Source organism: Scleropages formosus, chromosome 16 (genome assembly GCF_900964775.1).
Source record: "Scleropages formosus chromosome 16, fSclFor1.1, whole genome shotgun sequence".
Lineage (NCBI taxonomy): Eukaryota > Metazoa > Chordata > Actinopteri > Osteoglossiformes > Osteoglossidae > Scleropages > Scleropages formosus.
This window is the reverse complement of record NC_041821.1, coordinates 3,394,723-3,409,365: the sequence shown is the minus strand read 5'-3', so window position 1 is coordinate 3,409,365 and position 14,643 is coordinate 3,394,723. Positions and strand designations below refer to the sequence as shown.

The window sequence follows — 14,643 nt, the reverse complement described above, 5'->3', positions numbered from 1 at the left end:
AGGCCTCACCTTTAAAAGACCCTCCTCAGCTCCCGTACACTCGCGGAATCTTGCTGAGACAACCGTCCCTCCTGCGCTATGTCTAGGTCTTCCTCGTCCCTTGCTTCCTGTCTCCGTTTCCCTGCTTTCGACCCTTCGCCTCATCCCCTGACCACGTCCTTGGATCCTCGCTCTCACTCCGACCGCCGATCAACCGACTCTTTGCCCGTCCCTGACAATGAGAACTTGCCTGATCCCTTGATTCTTGATGACTGATCCTGCACTTGGGTCCAGTCGCCTCCGCGTCCTCAGTTCCGCGTGACAGGTACACTGATCTTTCACTGTACAGGAATCTTTACACAGTGCAGGAATGCATATTTGGGTGATGGGGATGGGGTCCATTATAGACTGTAATACTCAACGTTGTATTACCCAACGTTTGGGCTTCATGCCTGTAACCAGTGAATGATGGAACGAGGCATCAACACAGGTAATTAAGTGAGCTCATTCCGGAAGCATTGGCCTTATGGCTGACAGATGCCAGACCTGTTACTAACAAAACTCATCGAAGTTTAGCTGTTGCCCTCAACGTTTTGTTTCATACAATGTACTATAACACAAGACCAAAGATTTTGGTTGTTTTTCAACCTTCCCTTCACAGACTGTTGTGAAAGGAAGCGCCTGGAGATGATCCATTTGGCTTTCGCTTGAGGACCAGCTCTGTTCTGCAACAAAAAAAGGGGTCAGAGAGTTTGCCCCGTTTCCCAAACAGCACGGAATTCGACTTCCTCTGGGCTTCCCAAATGCTGACTTGCAGTTTTCGGCTCCTGCTCCTACTTTCAAAGCTGGTTTGCGTGTCCTCGGCTAACGAATTACACTCGCAGAAAGCTTAAAAGGTGCCTTCAAATGAGGCCTCGGTTCACAAATTCTGCAGAGCTTCGGAGCATGAAAGAAGATTACATCATGTCCACGCCGGGCGAATACATACAGTAATTCTCGTGAAGAAACGGAAATCAGAGTGCATGGTGAACACTGCAGTGACAGTGTATCTACAAAAGGAGGAACGAGTTCAAAAAGCTCCATCTGAAGATTCCTCCCCAGTTCATCTGGCCCTGGTGGGTTTTTAGGGAAAGTGAACCGTGAGCTCCACAGGGTCAAACGGGGGCGCTGTTAAGAGGTAAAACGTGGGATTGCCGTGAGTGCCAGGCCCCTGTGAAACCCACAGCAGAGGATTTTCCAGGATTGTTTGTGATTCACAGTAACTCCCTGACCTGCTTACGGGGGCAAGAGTGTGTGACACCTGTACGTGTGAATTAGTGTGTAATTGGAAACATTTAAAATAATGAGATTACAGCCCTTGTTTTAACTAAGTACAGGTTGCTTGAACCCTGAGCTCTTCCCACTGCACTATTATTATTATTATTAGTTATCTTACCTTTATATGGACTATATAAATAAGTATATTCAATATAAGTAAATATATTATAGACTTACATGATTTAATTGCAATGAACAACTTCTGTGTACTTAATAAAGAGCTGCTAAATCAGTTGACAAATTTTTAATAATACTTACATCTTTTTATTTCTTTCCTTCTTGTATTTTTCTTCCAGTGTTGTGAGTATATTCTTTTTTTGCCACACACACACTATTGTCTGAAGTTATTACACGATTGCCCCGTTGCCTCTGAAGAGCAGAGCCGATAGACATTGATCGCAGGGCAACTGAATTAAATTTCAGCGCACGATGGCCATATGAAGGTGCTCCAAAGCACATTCATTTAAATCACCATCGTGTCTCCCGGAGGAGCGTCTCCCCCTTCCACAGACACCACGGCACAGCGAGCACAGGCAGCTCACTATCTCGCCATCTCAAGTGCCATTCATAACATCAGTTATTCAAAGTGCAGATATGTCCTCAGATTAAGGGTTCTGGTGCTGTGTAACGGGTGCCGCTGTTTTCCACGACCTTGTGACATATTAATCCAGCGGTCTAATTGTGAGGCTCAAAATCATATTCATCATGCTCATAGGCAGTGAAAATTAATTTGTGTAAAAGAGAGCCTCTTAAATAAGGACGGCGTTTCTCATGCACATCATTGATACGTCATTGGCTCATACGTATTGTTTACTTTGGACGCTTTTTTTGGATTCCCATAAGAGGAGACCGGACTGCGGCGGCAGCAGCGAGGCGGGTGAGTGAGTCGAACCTCCGATAAGAGCGGTAATGACTCTCTGCTCCACTGCTGCGAAGCCATTATCCTGTGCTAGTGTAAGTGACTATGGCCTGCAGAGTAAAACGACACCCTTTTACACCATTCCACACCGGTATAATGAGCAAATGGTGGGTGTTTGGAACATTCCGGCAAAAGCCTTGCAGCTCACCGTGTGGCAGGAGAAGGAAATGAAAGGTTTAAAAATCTTCCAAATAATACTGATTTGAAGGTGAAAAAAAGCTCCTGCACTGAACCTGCTGCCTCTGCCCTGCTACATTTACCACATCTCTGCTGCAAACACTTGCATTACACTTATCGCACACTTTTCTCCAAACCAATTTACAATCGTGAAATACACCGATTTACCCATTTATACACACACACACACACACACACACACACACACCCCTACCTATTTTTACCTGTTTTAACCAATACTTTCAGCAATTTTTTTTTTTTTTTTGCTCAGACCCACACTCTTGCGTTCGAATCCCTCCTCCTGCAGCTCACTTGGGTATTTACCCAGAACTGGCACAGAAAAATACCCAGCTGGGTAAATCGCTGTGAACAGGCTAACGAAACCCTATAAGCTGCCTTGGAGAAAAGCATCAGCTAAGTGAACCCATAACAATAAGCAGCAATAACTATGACTATCAATTGTGCTCCACTGGTCCCCACTGACAGGTGAATATATTCAGGAATTACATGCATCCATTTATGCAAGTGCAGAACAGTTTTTAATCTCTGTTTTCATTTCCAGCGGTCATTATAACATGCCTTCAGTGTGAATATGGAGCTCCTTACTTTTACCCCTCCCGAGAATATTTGTAAGTCTCACCCACACAAAGAACCGGCAATCTCCCATGAATGATGCTGCTGTCCGCACAGGCGCCCCTTTCAATGCTATTATAACTGCTCTTAATCCAAATGTAAATTACTTGAGCCTGTTATGCATTCAAAAGTGAAACAGTGTGCTACTGTTCTGCTCCAAAAAAGCATCTCGTAAACATCTTTTTAGCAGCGTGACTGTCGATTATGTGGCGCTAACGCCAGGCGTTCTCCGACCCAGCAGATAAATCATTTACAGTAAAAGCATGGTAAACATTGCAATGCAGTTCTGCGAGCAGTTTTCTTCAAAAGATTAACCCAAAGCTGGGGAGAAGTAATGAAGATGTGATTATGAGATGCAGAAGAGTCCCAGCGAGTGTCTGTAAGTGAAGGGCTTTAAGTGGTCCTGGGGTAGCTTAGCAACGGGAAGGCAGGAACTGAAAAATCACATTTCACGCCAAGGCGATGTGTTTGCTGATACGTTTTGCAGAAGATGAGTGCAATATTTTTTTCTTTGGCTTTCTCCCAGTTTTTTTGTCTGTCCTCTCAACCTCATCTGTCTTAGAAATTGCCCAGTGCTGAATATGTCATAAATACTGAAACAAAATACACCAGAATGTGTACATACCACAAACAGGTTGCTAGTTCTAGTCCCACAGCGGCCCTGATCTTGTGTATATTGTTGCTCAGGCTACTTCGTTTGAATGACCAATAGATATGTGATTTTTAAAAAATTACTTTACTGAACACATAACCATTTCAGCTAAAAAAAAATGGCTGTATAAATACCTAAAGTGAGGAACTACCCAATATTTTACCACTCAGAATGAAAAAAAAACACACACATTTTCAGAACCGCTCGTCCCAGATGGGGTCGTGGGGAACCGGAGCCTACTCGGCAACACAGGGCGTAAGGCCAGAGGCGGAGGGGACACACCCAGGATGGGACGCCAGTCCGCCGCAAGGCACCCCAAGCGAGGCTCGAACCCCAGACCCACCCGAGAGCAGGACCCAGTCCAACCCACTGCGCCACCGCGCCCCCGAAAAAAAAACAGCTAATCCTAATAATAATCATAAACTGCTGTTCTATTAGCTGAGACAGATCCACTCTGTTCTGTTCCATTCATGGGGTGATGTCAGTACCTTGACAATACTGGAAGAAAAATACGAGGAGGAAAGAAATAAAAACTGACACACACACACACACATTTTCGGAACCACCTGTCCCATACGGGGTCGCGGGGATAAGTTTATTTTAAAAACTTGTCGACTTATTTAGCAGCTCTATGAAATACACAGAAGCTGTAGTTGAACGCAATGAAGTCTATAAATACTGTATATTAAATATGTCTATATATAGTCCATATATAGGTAATATAACTGTAATAATAATAATAGTGGAAAACAGCAGTGATGTGTGTGTGTATGCCATCCCACTTGTCCGACACACACATCCGACGCACACAAAGGCCCATTTGAAGGCTGTGTTTATGAGCCACCGTGCGCTGAACAGACAGCTTGTTTCTGGAACCAGCCGGTGCAGACGGTGAGCCAGCAGGCTGCAGCATCCCCAGCAGACCACGGTGACAACTATTCCCCACTTCCTCCATGTCCCAGAATAGGGTCCCCACACACAATGGGCCACCGTGGCCAGCACAGCCCTGGGATATTCCAAGAAAACACCACAATTCAATGGAAGCGTGGAAGGTCACTGCTCGAAATACTAAGAATATATAAACTTGGGCGTTGGTTCCCTATTGTGCTAGAGGAGGCCCTTGACACACTTTTTCGGGTATAAGAGGAGAGGTGGCTGTGTCCCAGTACCGCCTTTATGGCAGGCAAAAGGTGATACAGTGGTTAGTGGTGAAGCCTCACAGCTGCTGGGCTGCAGATTCAGCCGTAAATTCGAGTCGAGATCAGCATGTGTGGAGTTTTCATGTGGGTTTCTTTCAGGTGCTCTGGTTTCCTCCTCTAGTACAAAGACATGCATTTCAGGTGAACCGGTGCCTCTAAATTGCCCACGGTGTGCGTGCGTGTGTGATTACCCTGTAACAGACTGGTGTCCCATCAAAGATGCACTGTGCCTTGTGCCCTATATTTCTAGAATGTACTGTGGGCCACCACCACCACACACTGGACAAGGAGTAACAATAATGAATGAATAAATGAACGAACTGAATACACTTACTCTGCCTTACGATAGTTGGAATATTACTGAAACATTTTTATTCTGTTGTATAATGCTCCCACAGGTAGTCTCTGCAGCTCTTGATAGTTGCTCATCGATTTCTCACTGATTTTCGATTTCGACGGCCTTTGAGGTCCATCGGCTTCACAGAACTCACCATGACACGAACAGGCATCTAATTAAAATGACCAGCTCCATACAATCGGATTTCTCTGCCGAGTTAAGACGGGTAATCCACTTTCGCTCTTCGTACGGGGACGTAACCCAATCGAGGGAAATGGAAAATTAAGTTTTCATGTCACCGGTCACCATTGGTAGCATCGATCACAATCGTAACTATTCTGCTGTGATTCTGACAACATGTGATGGAATTACTTCAGCTGTGAAATGCTTCAGTGTAATTGCCCAAAACATTTGTCGATTCCATTGCCACACCTCAATCAGGCGGTGGAGCTGGGCTTGTACCCGCACGTTTGCTGATTCACATCCCAGCAGTAATATCCTTGATCACGACCCTTACTCTGGCTTGAGATGGCAAATATACAGTGTGATAATGAGCAAGGTGAGCTGTTCATAAGACGGAAATAGATCATGCATTGACAGCGTCTTGTCGGCTCTGTGGATTTCTCTTCGTGAGGCTGATCCAGTTTTTATTTATATCTGTGGGTCCCTGGGACAAACCCAGCTGGGATGCAGGCGTTCCCGCCGTCTGATTTTATAACAACAGCTGTTTGGATCTCACACAGACCACATGTCCGCAGCAGGCGGAACGAGTCGCACTTTGCTTTGCTCATCCTTGTTTCGATTATGCGACACGCCACCCTTGCTCTTATTGAGGTACTTCCATCTAGGCTTGATCCGAGGTGCTCTTAACCACCTCACAGGTGTTTCATTCTTTATCCACTGGGGAAATACGACCTGACAATAGCTTCGAATTGATGCCATTGTATTCTTACACTACATCCCTTCCACAGGTCCCTGAAACCACTCGTTCCTCACTCCAAAACTTCAGCTTCACCCCATGAACAGGGCCCGCGCTCGACTTTATATAGATGTCAGTGTCCGGGGATGTTTTTGCACTTAAAACCCTCCACCTGCCTGTAAAAAGCAAACCTGGGGACACAGGGATGAGAGGTAAGTGGGGGTTCGAGGACCAACGAGAGCTTTCAGCAGACGGGCAGTGTTATGGAGCAAATGTCTGAAATTGCACTCTCCAACAGGGGGTGGGAAGAATTAGGCTTTATCTCAGAGTGTTATATTTAGGGTTATTTAAAGAAGCTCATCAAGGCCAGATGGGCCTGGTCTAGGTTTGCTGCTGTAACTCATCTCACGCAATGAACACTTCCATGTTTACCTCCACGCTTTGGGTGGCATTGCTCCCCAGCATCGGGCTCTTGGACAAATGTCATGCTGCTGTTAATATAGTTAGAACTCACCTTTTTCAGTCAATTGTAGGTTCTTTGGAGTCTCAATAATGAGGTACAAATAAGCTTAAAAATGGTTTATTACCATTCATTCCCCAGCTGTTACCCCATTGCTGACGGTTGCACCTGCAGTTTCCCTGCTGTGCCTTATATACTTCCCACACTCTCAATTATTGGCTTGTACTTGTAAAACAGACCATCCACAGGGGAGCTCAGTATTCCAGAAATTTCCACAGCAGACAAAGGAAAAGGGTGGCACCAAAGAGAGGGAAGTCATACAAGTAAAAATAAAAGCCATAAACTAATGTCATCTAGTGAATAATAATAAAAAGTAGTAATTAAAAGTAAATTATACTGATATAATAACTATGTAGTTAAGTAAGTTCACTCCAACAATATATTGATACATTTTTCATCAGTCCGCAGATGCACAGATGAGGGAGGATGAGAACGGTGCGGGCGCCTACTGCCTGGCGGGGCTCAATACCACAAGACCTCCGGAACCACTACGGATCGCTGTCGGCATCCCATTCCTTGGTCTTACACTGCTACAATAAGATGATGATGCTGCTGCTGCTGATGATGATGATGATGATAACAACGTGGGTGTGCGTGCTAAATTTAAAGCACAACAAAGCCTTTTGCCAGCCGTCCACGAACAGAAGGAGTTACAGCATTAATTCAAGGCAAGCTTATTATGGACTCCTGTTTCAGCATTAGCTGGTAACCATGGCAACTAACTCCTGAGAACCGTGTTATGGAAAAAACATAAATAAAACAGAGCGAGCAGAAAACAGACCTCCAAACCAGGGCACACCTCATTTTTATTCTTCCACGCTTTTTAAACAAACAGCCAAATTTATGGGGCTTTTGCTAAAATGCCATCAATCAAAGAAGTGTATCCAGACTTTGGTGAAGCCTTTACAGCTGCATCGTTGCTGTTATCAGAAAAGAGAAACAGAAGACCAAGGTCGCTTCATGACCGATGACAGGAGTGAACGCAATCCCTTATGTTATCAGCAAAGGATCGAGGCCGAGAGATTGACGAGGGCGATGAAAAACGCGATGGAGGCGGATGTCACGGCAACGCTGAGCTCTGCGGCCGGCCGCCTCCCCGCATTCTCGTCCCATCTGATAAGAGGACGAGGTCCTAAGAGACCGCATCAGGCCTCACATTGTGATACGGTGGCAGGCGGCTTTACGGAAGTGACCATGAAGTGCAGCCGTTTCCGAAACGCTGCTCTAAATCCCAGGAACAAACACGGTTCGGCGCAGCCGAGACCGATAGTTTACCGGAACTGCTTAAGCAAATTTAAAAAAATACATTAGCTATCCACAGCAAGTCACGTCGGGTCAGCAAATAATGGACAGCCCCGCTTGATGGTGTCTCCAGCTGCTTTTGTGGAAATGACTAGTCATTTTGTTGTTGTAACATTTAGCATAATACAGACACATGAGCTTTATTGCCATTAAAAGGGCCCAGACTGGACATTTACTGCTGGATGAATGTTTCTGAGGGTGCTTATCCTTGGCCAGAACCTTCTCGCATTCAGGAGTCTCAGCACTAAAGAGTTCGGCCACTACCAGTTTTGTCGACGCTTTTATTTTTCCTGTCAAAGGAAACTCTGGACTGAATTAGGACCCTGAATAATAAACACCAGGCTTACAGACACTGCACCTCTCAGCTTGGCTTCTCATAGTTTACATCTCACATTCACAGTGCTGCTTGAAAGTATGTGAACCCCTTGTGTCCCTTAGTTTACCACAAATTGGTTATTTAATGATGTCTTTTGCTTCTGACATAATAGGTGTGTAATTAGCAATTCTGTATGTTGCTTTTGAGGAAATGGTGTGCTGTAGAAACACTAGAAGAGGTATAAATGGAGAAGAGTAGAGGACCCAGCACTGTGCCCTGCAGAACACCAGTGTCTATTTTTCTTACATTTAACATACATAGCATTTAGTCTTAAATGTGTTTGACAAGGGGGGGTGTGGTGGTGCAGTGGGTTGGCCCACAGTCCTGCTCCCCGGTGGGTCTGGGGTTCGAGTCCCGCTTGGGGTGCCTTGCGACGGCCTGGCGTCCCGTCCTGGGTGTGTCCCCACCCCTCTGGCCTTACGCCCTGTGTTACCGGGTAGGCTCCGGTTCCCCGCGACCCCGTATGGGACAAGCGGTTCTGAAAGTGTGTGTGTTTGACAAGCATTTTACCTCAGAATTCTGATAAGGTGTTCTAGTAATAAAACTGAATTATTCTTATTTCATTTTCATACATTCTCCGCCTGATAATGAAAATGGTTTCAGCTCCATTATATTACAATATATGTAGTCAGCAGAGTAAACACTCTAAAATCCATCTGTGTGTACCGTCAGGAGAATGTAAGTAAGAGGTAAGGAAGAGACCGGCCGCATCTGTTGGGTTTATTATATTCAGTATCATTTCGCTGACCTGACCGGTTGCTAATCAAACTGTCACCCTGATGAGTTCAAACTGCTGCAGTCCTAGGAGGTCCAAGGTCAATAGGTGGGTGAAAAGGCTTTCGTCTGGGGCTACCAGCCTGCAGTTCTAAAAGCTTTTCCCTAGGAGGCTGTCATTCCTGGATCCCAGCAAACCCTGAGGCCCAGACCAGCTTCTGCTTCCACTCTGAACTTTAATCACATTACTGGATCAATAATTAAATTAAAATGCTTGACCAAATGCCCTAAGTTGTATTTCACAATTTCACAGTGGAAAAATGTAGAAGGAACCGACCCATTTATTCATTCATCTGACATTTTCTTCCAAAGCAACACACAACATTAAGCTATTTATTTATACTTGCTTACCTGTTTGTAAAGCCAGGTAATTTTTACTGCATCAATTCAGGATAAGTATCTTGCTCAAGAGTATTATATGCAGCAGGATTTGAACCTGTAACCCTTGAGTATAAAGCAGGGGCTATAGCCATTACCTCACCTGCTGCTCTAGTTACCTACTCTCTGCACCACCAATGTTCCGTATCAGAACCACCACCTTCTAGACAAACCCCTGTCTGCGTGTCTGAGTGTTCAGCAGAAACAAAACAAGCTAGCAAGCAAACTAATGAACCCAGCAAAAAATTCTCTTTAAAGCTTCTTAAATGTGATAGTTCTGGTCCTCCACGGGGGAGGGGAGGCTTCAGGTGCCAGAAACTTCAACTGCCATTCCCCAAAAGGCAGATAACGAAAAAACAAAGAAAGGTATTCAGACAGTGGGTTTGAGATTTCATCATTTTTCTATTCTTAACATCTACATCTCCAGCTGAATACGGATGTATGGTCAATATGGTCAAGTTCCATTAAAGTTTCACAGGCTTGATGTTGCCAAGTCATGTCGAGTCTTTGTGACCAACTAGAATAGAGCACTTCTGGAAAGTTCTGTCCTCCAATTGTACCATAAGTGTTGAAAGGGTTGTGTCCATTATCACTGTGACAGAGTCCATCCATCTGGTTGCTGCTCATTCTCTTCTTTCTTCTCCAACTTTTCCAATCATCACTTCCTTTTTGAGAGAATCCAACCTTCTTCTGATGTTTCCAACGTATGAAAATCTCAGTCTCATCATTTGCGTTTCCACTCAGAGTTCTGGCCCGACTTGATCTAAGATCCATCTGTTTTCCTGGCCATCCATGTTGTGGAAGAGCACCAAAAAGCCTTTCTGGATATGAATTTGCACTAACACTGATTACCTAAAAATATTACTTGGCCAAGAAGACATTTTTATTTTAAGTTGTGCATCTATAAAGGAGAAAGAAAACCTTAATGGTTGTGTCCAGGTGGAGCCGCACTCATACATTTCCAGTCCTTTGAATACAGTGAGAAGGACCTTGCATCACAAATCTGCTCTCCAATCCACACCGACATGGAAATAAGAAACGTTGCCAAGAAAATATTGCCAAGGAAACACTGCCAAAGTGCAGCGGAGTTCTTAGGAAATCGACCGCCAGACGCAGGACTCCTTGCTTCCAAGAAGAGACTAATATACGACTGACACCAAGCTACTTTTAAAAGCGTCACATTCTTTGTGGAGAAAAATGCAAGGATGCAAACGAAAGAATAGAAGATTAAACCAGGCACCTGGAAAAAAGATATTGTGGCACCATTATGTGATGTCGCTAAGGTAACGCATTCCAGGAAAAGAAAATAATGGCTTTCTCAGACCTGGCAAGCATCGCTGCATATTGTCTGTTTTTGAAATGTCATTTTTTTATTTGACGTACTGGGGGAAGGAGGAAGAAAACCTAGGCAAACACCCTTCGCTGGGCAAAAACAACAGGGGGTTCTCACTTTCACTTGGTAGACACATTCCCTGCCAGCGACACATTTCCTGCAATTGGTTTCTTGAGTTGAAAGAGTTATGAATTTTCAAAAATACAAACATTTTCCAGACCATTTATTTAATTTAATTTTCCTCTCGTATCTACAGTCTTTCCTAAAATCTATCTTTGTCAATCTCCTGGAGCAGGAGATTCACAGGTTATGTTCTCAGCTGATACGGTGCTCTTTACTGGCAACTATTAGAATTAGAATTAGAAGAGACCGTCTTAATTTAGTTCAATACCACTGTGTTTAAATCAGTGCTGTGGAGTCGGAAGCAATTAGTGGGTTACTGGAGTTGAAGTTGGAAAAAATGTACCAACTCCGACTAAATGTACCATATAAGTTGATCCGGCGTATAAGCCGACCCCAAAAAATTTGAGGCGTAATACAGAGTTAGGCCTATATTTGCCGGATAAGTCGACCCCAAAAATAACGTGTAACTTTGGGCAGTGCTGTGGAGTCGGAAGCAATTACTGGAGTCGGAGTCAAAGGTTTTGTGTATCGACTCCACAGCCCTATACAAATCTCCTGTCTGGTGCTCCTGAGTGCTGGTCATCGATAAGAGAAGAAATTCTTTATGGGTCAAACCAGTGAGAAGTTAGGGAGGAACAAGAGTTTGTGGAGACAACTTTTGTCTTAGAAAACTAATACTGGTCAAAGTGAAATAAAATATCAAAAGTAAAGGTTTTACAAGATATTTGCTGTACTTGTATGAAAGATTTTTGATGGAAGTTAACCTGTAAGAAAATGGAGGAATGTTTGTAACATTAATACTTCTGTTGGTTGTGACTGTGAAACAAACACTTCTGAGCCCAGTCGTGTTGCAGGACCAGTGTATAGGAATCCAGGTAAATATAAAGGTATAGGTAGGTTGTTTCAGTCTCTGTAGGAATCCCCAGGTGAACCACAAAACCTCACACATACCACACAGCACCATCAGCTCTAGAAGCAGAACCCACAACACTGTTGACACCATCTGGATACCCCCCCCCCCCAAAAAAAAAAAAATCATCAATCTTCATACCCAGTGAAGCTGTGTGGTTTTATGACCTGTGGTTATAGTTTTGTGCAGAAATTCCAAGTGCACTCAAACAAAATGCTGCTTGCTGAGATTATCAAAGGCCTCATACACTGAGAGAATGCAGAGAGGAGTTTGGGTCACATAATGGGAACATTTAGTCCTCATGTGACTTCCCGCAGGACGCATGAGACTCAGCACAAAAAAGCAACAGTTCCCAGTGTGACTGAAAGGAGACTTTGACAAGATCTGCTATATGTGAAGAAATCTGTTTCCAGACGATGCACAATTATAACATGAATAATATGAAATATTCAGCATTTCATAGGTACTTACTTCAGGAAATACATAGGCCCAGTTTTTAAAACAAGGTAGTTTTTGCCAGTTTAAAAGTTTTAAAGGGAAACGTTTAATTGAAAAGAAAATTGAATCAAGTCAAATCAGAGAACACTAGTCAGTATGAAAAACAATGACTCCAGGTTTTGAGGAAGGAAGTTCTCAGAAAAGCAAAGACAGAAAGAGATAGATCCAAATTTTTCGAAAAACCAACTCCAGCCAATCCGTTTCGAATGCTCTTAGAATATAGTGTATCAACCAATCAGCATCCAGCCTGCTACAACTGCTCAGTGTTGAGCACTCTTCAGCCAATCAGCATACAGGCTGTTGCTATAGCTATTAAAATTGTTGAATTAGACTTAAAACAAAACTTTGAAAACTACTGGAAGTCGAGCTTTAAAAGTTTTACTTTTACACTTTTTTTTCAGTCTAATCCCATTAAAGTCCAGATTTTGACATTCAAAGGGACTCATCCAAAATGTGACATACAATGTATACATATTGATATGTAATCCTTAATAAGGACAAATCTGAGTACTGCAGATGATCTAGTATTTATTTGTACATTTTGAAGGCTGTGTGATGCCTCACCAGTTATTAATATGCTTGATAACCCACATATTTCATTTGTTCTGAGAGAGTTAAATTACGTTTTTAAAATGTGCAGGAATTGAGTGTTTCTAGGATCTTTTCCACAATCCAGCATCCGTATAACTATGAGTCTGGACCCCAACCCAGAGAAACAGATCAGAAAGACAAGCGAAGAAAGAGGACCAGCAGCGATAAATAAGCAGTTGCTCTGCCGGTCCGCGAACTGAACAAAGTTACAGCAACTTGCAAGAAATTGTGTCAAAGCTTCCTCTTAAAGTTTGTGTTTTTTTCACTTTCATACATTTACATCACGTCATTTTCAGCGGTAGCTCTTTGCGCGCTTGGGTCTTTATACTGTCAATTCGAGGTTCTGACAACTGGTACTAGTGTAGTGGTTGGAGCTACTGTCTCTGGAGCCCAAGAACGCAGGTTCGAATCCCCAACTCCACCTATATATATATAGTGCCCTTGAGGAAGGTACTCCCCTGAATTGCTCCACTTAAATTACTATGAATAAATCACTGCAGGTACACTAAGTCACTGTACGTCGTCAGCTATAATATAAAATGTACGTGGCGCTCGCCTCGGCGGAACGCAGAGTCACTCACCCATGAGAGTCGATAAACCCCGAACGGAGTGGAGCGCAAGCGCTGCTGGACTTTAGTCCACGACTTTGTTAGAGGAGAAAAGTGTCCTTAAGTGGGGGAAGAAAAGGCCGTCCACGGTCCAGTGTCACCGAGCACCGAGGGACTGGAGGCGGGAGGGAAGTAAACAGCAAACCCCTCCTTCCACTGGGCGTGAGAACAGGACCCACCCTGGCATGAATAATAACAATAATAAGCCCAACATAAGGAAACAAACTGTATCAATTAGGAAATAAGAATTGCAAAAATCCTGTTGAAATGTAATAGTAAAACAAATCCAACACCGGGCAAAAATTCTTTAAAAAAGCTTCTATTTAATTTCACCAAGATATACTGTTTCCAATAAAGAAAATGCGCGTTTCTGATTATCACTTGTTTTGCTCTTATTAATGTTCCTATATTGTTATCCTAACGGGCACGCGCAAAGTTCAAAGAAACCCGCGTGAACGGCAGTTGGTCACTTCGAAAGTCGTGGTGACGCTTTTTACTTGTCTTCAACAACACCTTCCAGACTATGGGGTGCAGGTGTGTGTCCGTTACTTGCTGGTCTTATTACACCTCTTGCCCTTAATGACATTTAGAGGCGAGTGGAATTATCGCGATAACACCCATCAGCGCGAGACCATTAACCGCTTTTCCAGGTGAGGGTCCTGGCCGTGCGGAGCCTACCGCGGGAGGACGGCTGGCAGTTACGGAGAGAAGAATCAGACACTGAGCGCAGTTTTGAGTCACGAATTTCTACCTTTGTGTGTTTTCTGGACAGGAACATCGGACGTTTGGCAGAGTTCAGGGTTCACACACACGCACGCACGCACGCACGCACACCAAGGAGCGACTCCTGCAGTTAAACCTTGAAGTCCTTTTCGCTGAATTTGTTACCTGAGCACTCAGGTTCGAGACACTATGTTGCCACTGTGGTCCAGCCTCATATTGCTGCTTAATCATCATAGTGGCGCAAGTACGTAGTGGGTAGAGCTGCCAGAGGTCACAGGTTCGAATCCCACTTCGCGCTGTAATGCCCTGATCAAGGTACTAAACTCAGTTCAATTGCTGCAGTAAAACTGAGCGGCTGTATAAATGAGGGAACAA

The 14,643-nt window shown here is 44.0% G+C and overlaps 1 protein-coding gene across 1 annotated transcript in view; it reads right to left on the bottom strand.

Annotated features, from left to right (window-relative positions):
* gpm6ab (glycoprotein M6Ab) overlaps positions 1 to 13,644 on the bottom strand; it is a 45,412-nt gene extending 31,768 nt beyond the window's left edge. Inside the window, exon 1 of the mRNA XM_018735924.2 lies at positions 13,519 to 13,644. Coding sequence (XP_018591440.1) covers positions 13,519 to 13,522 — 4 coding nt within the window. The 5' untranslated portion in view covers positions 13,523 to 13,644. The remainder of the gene's footprint in view (positions 1 to 13,518) is intronic.
* Positions 13,645 to 14,643: the final 999 nt, after the last annotated feature.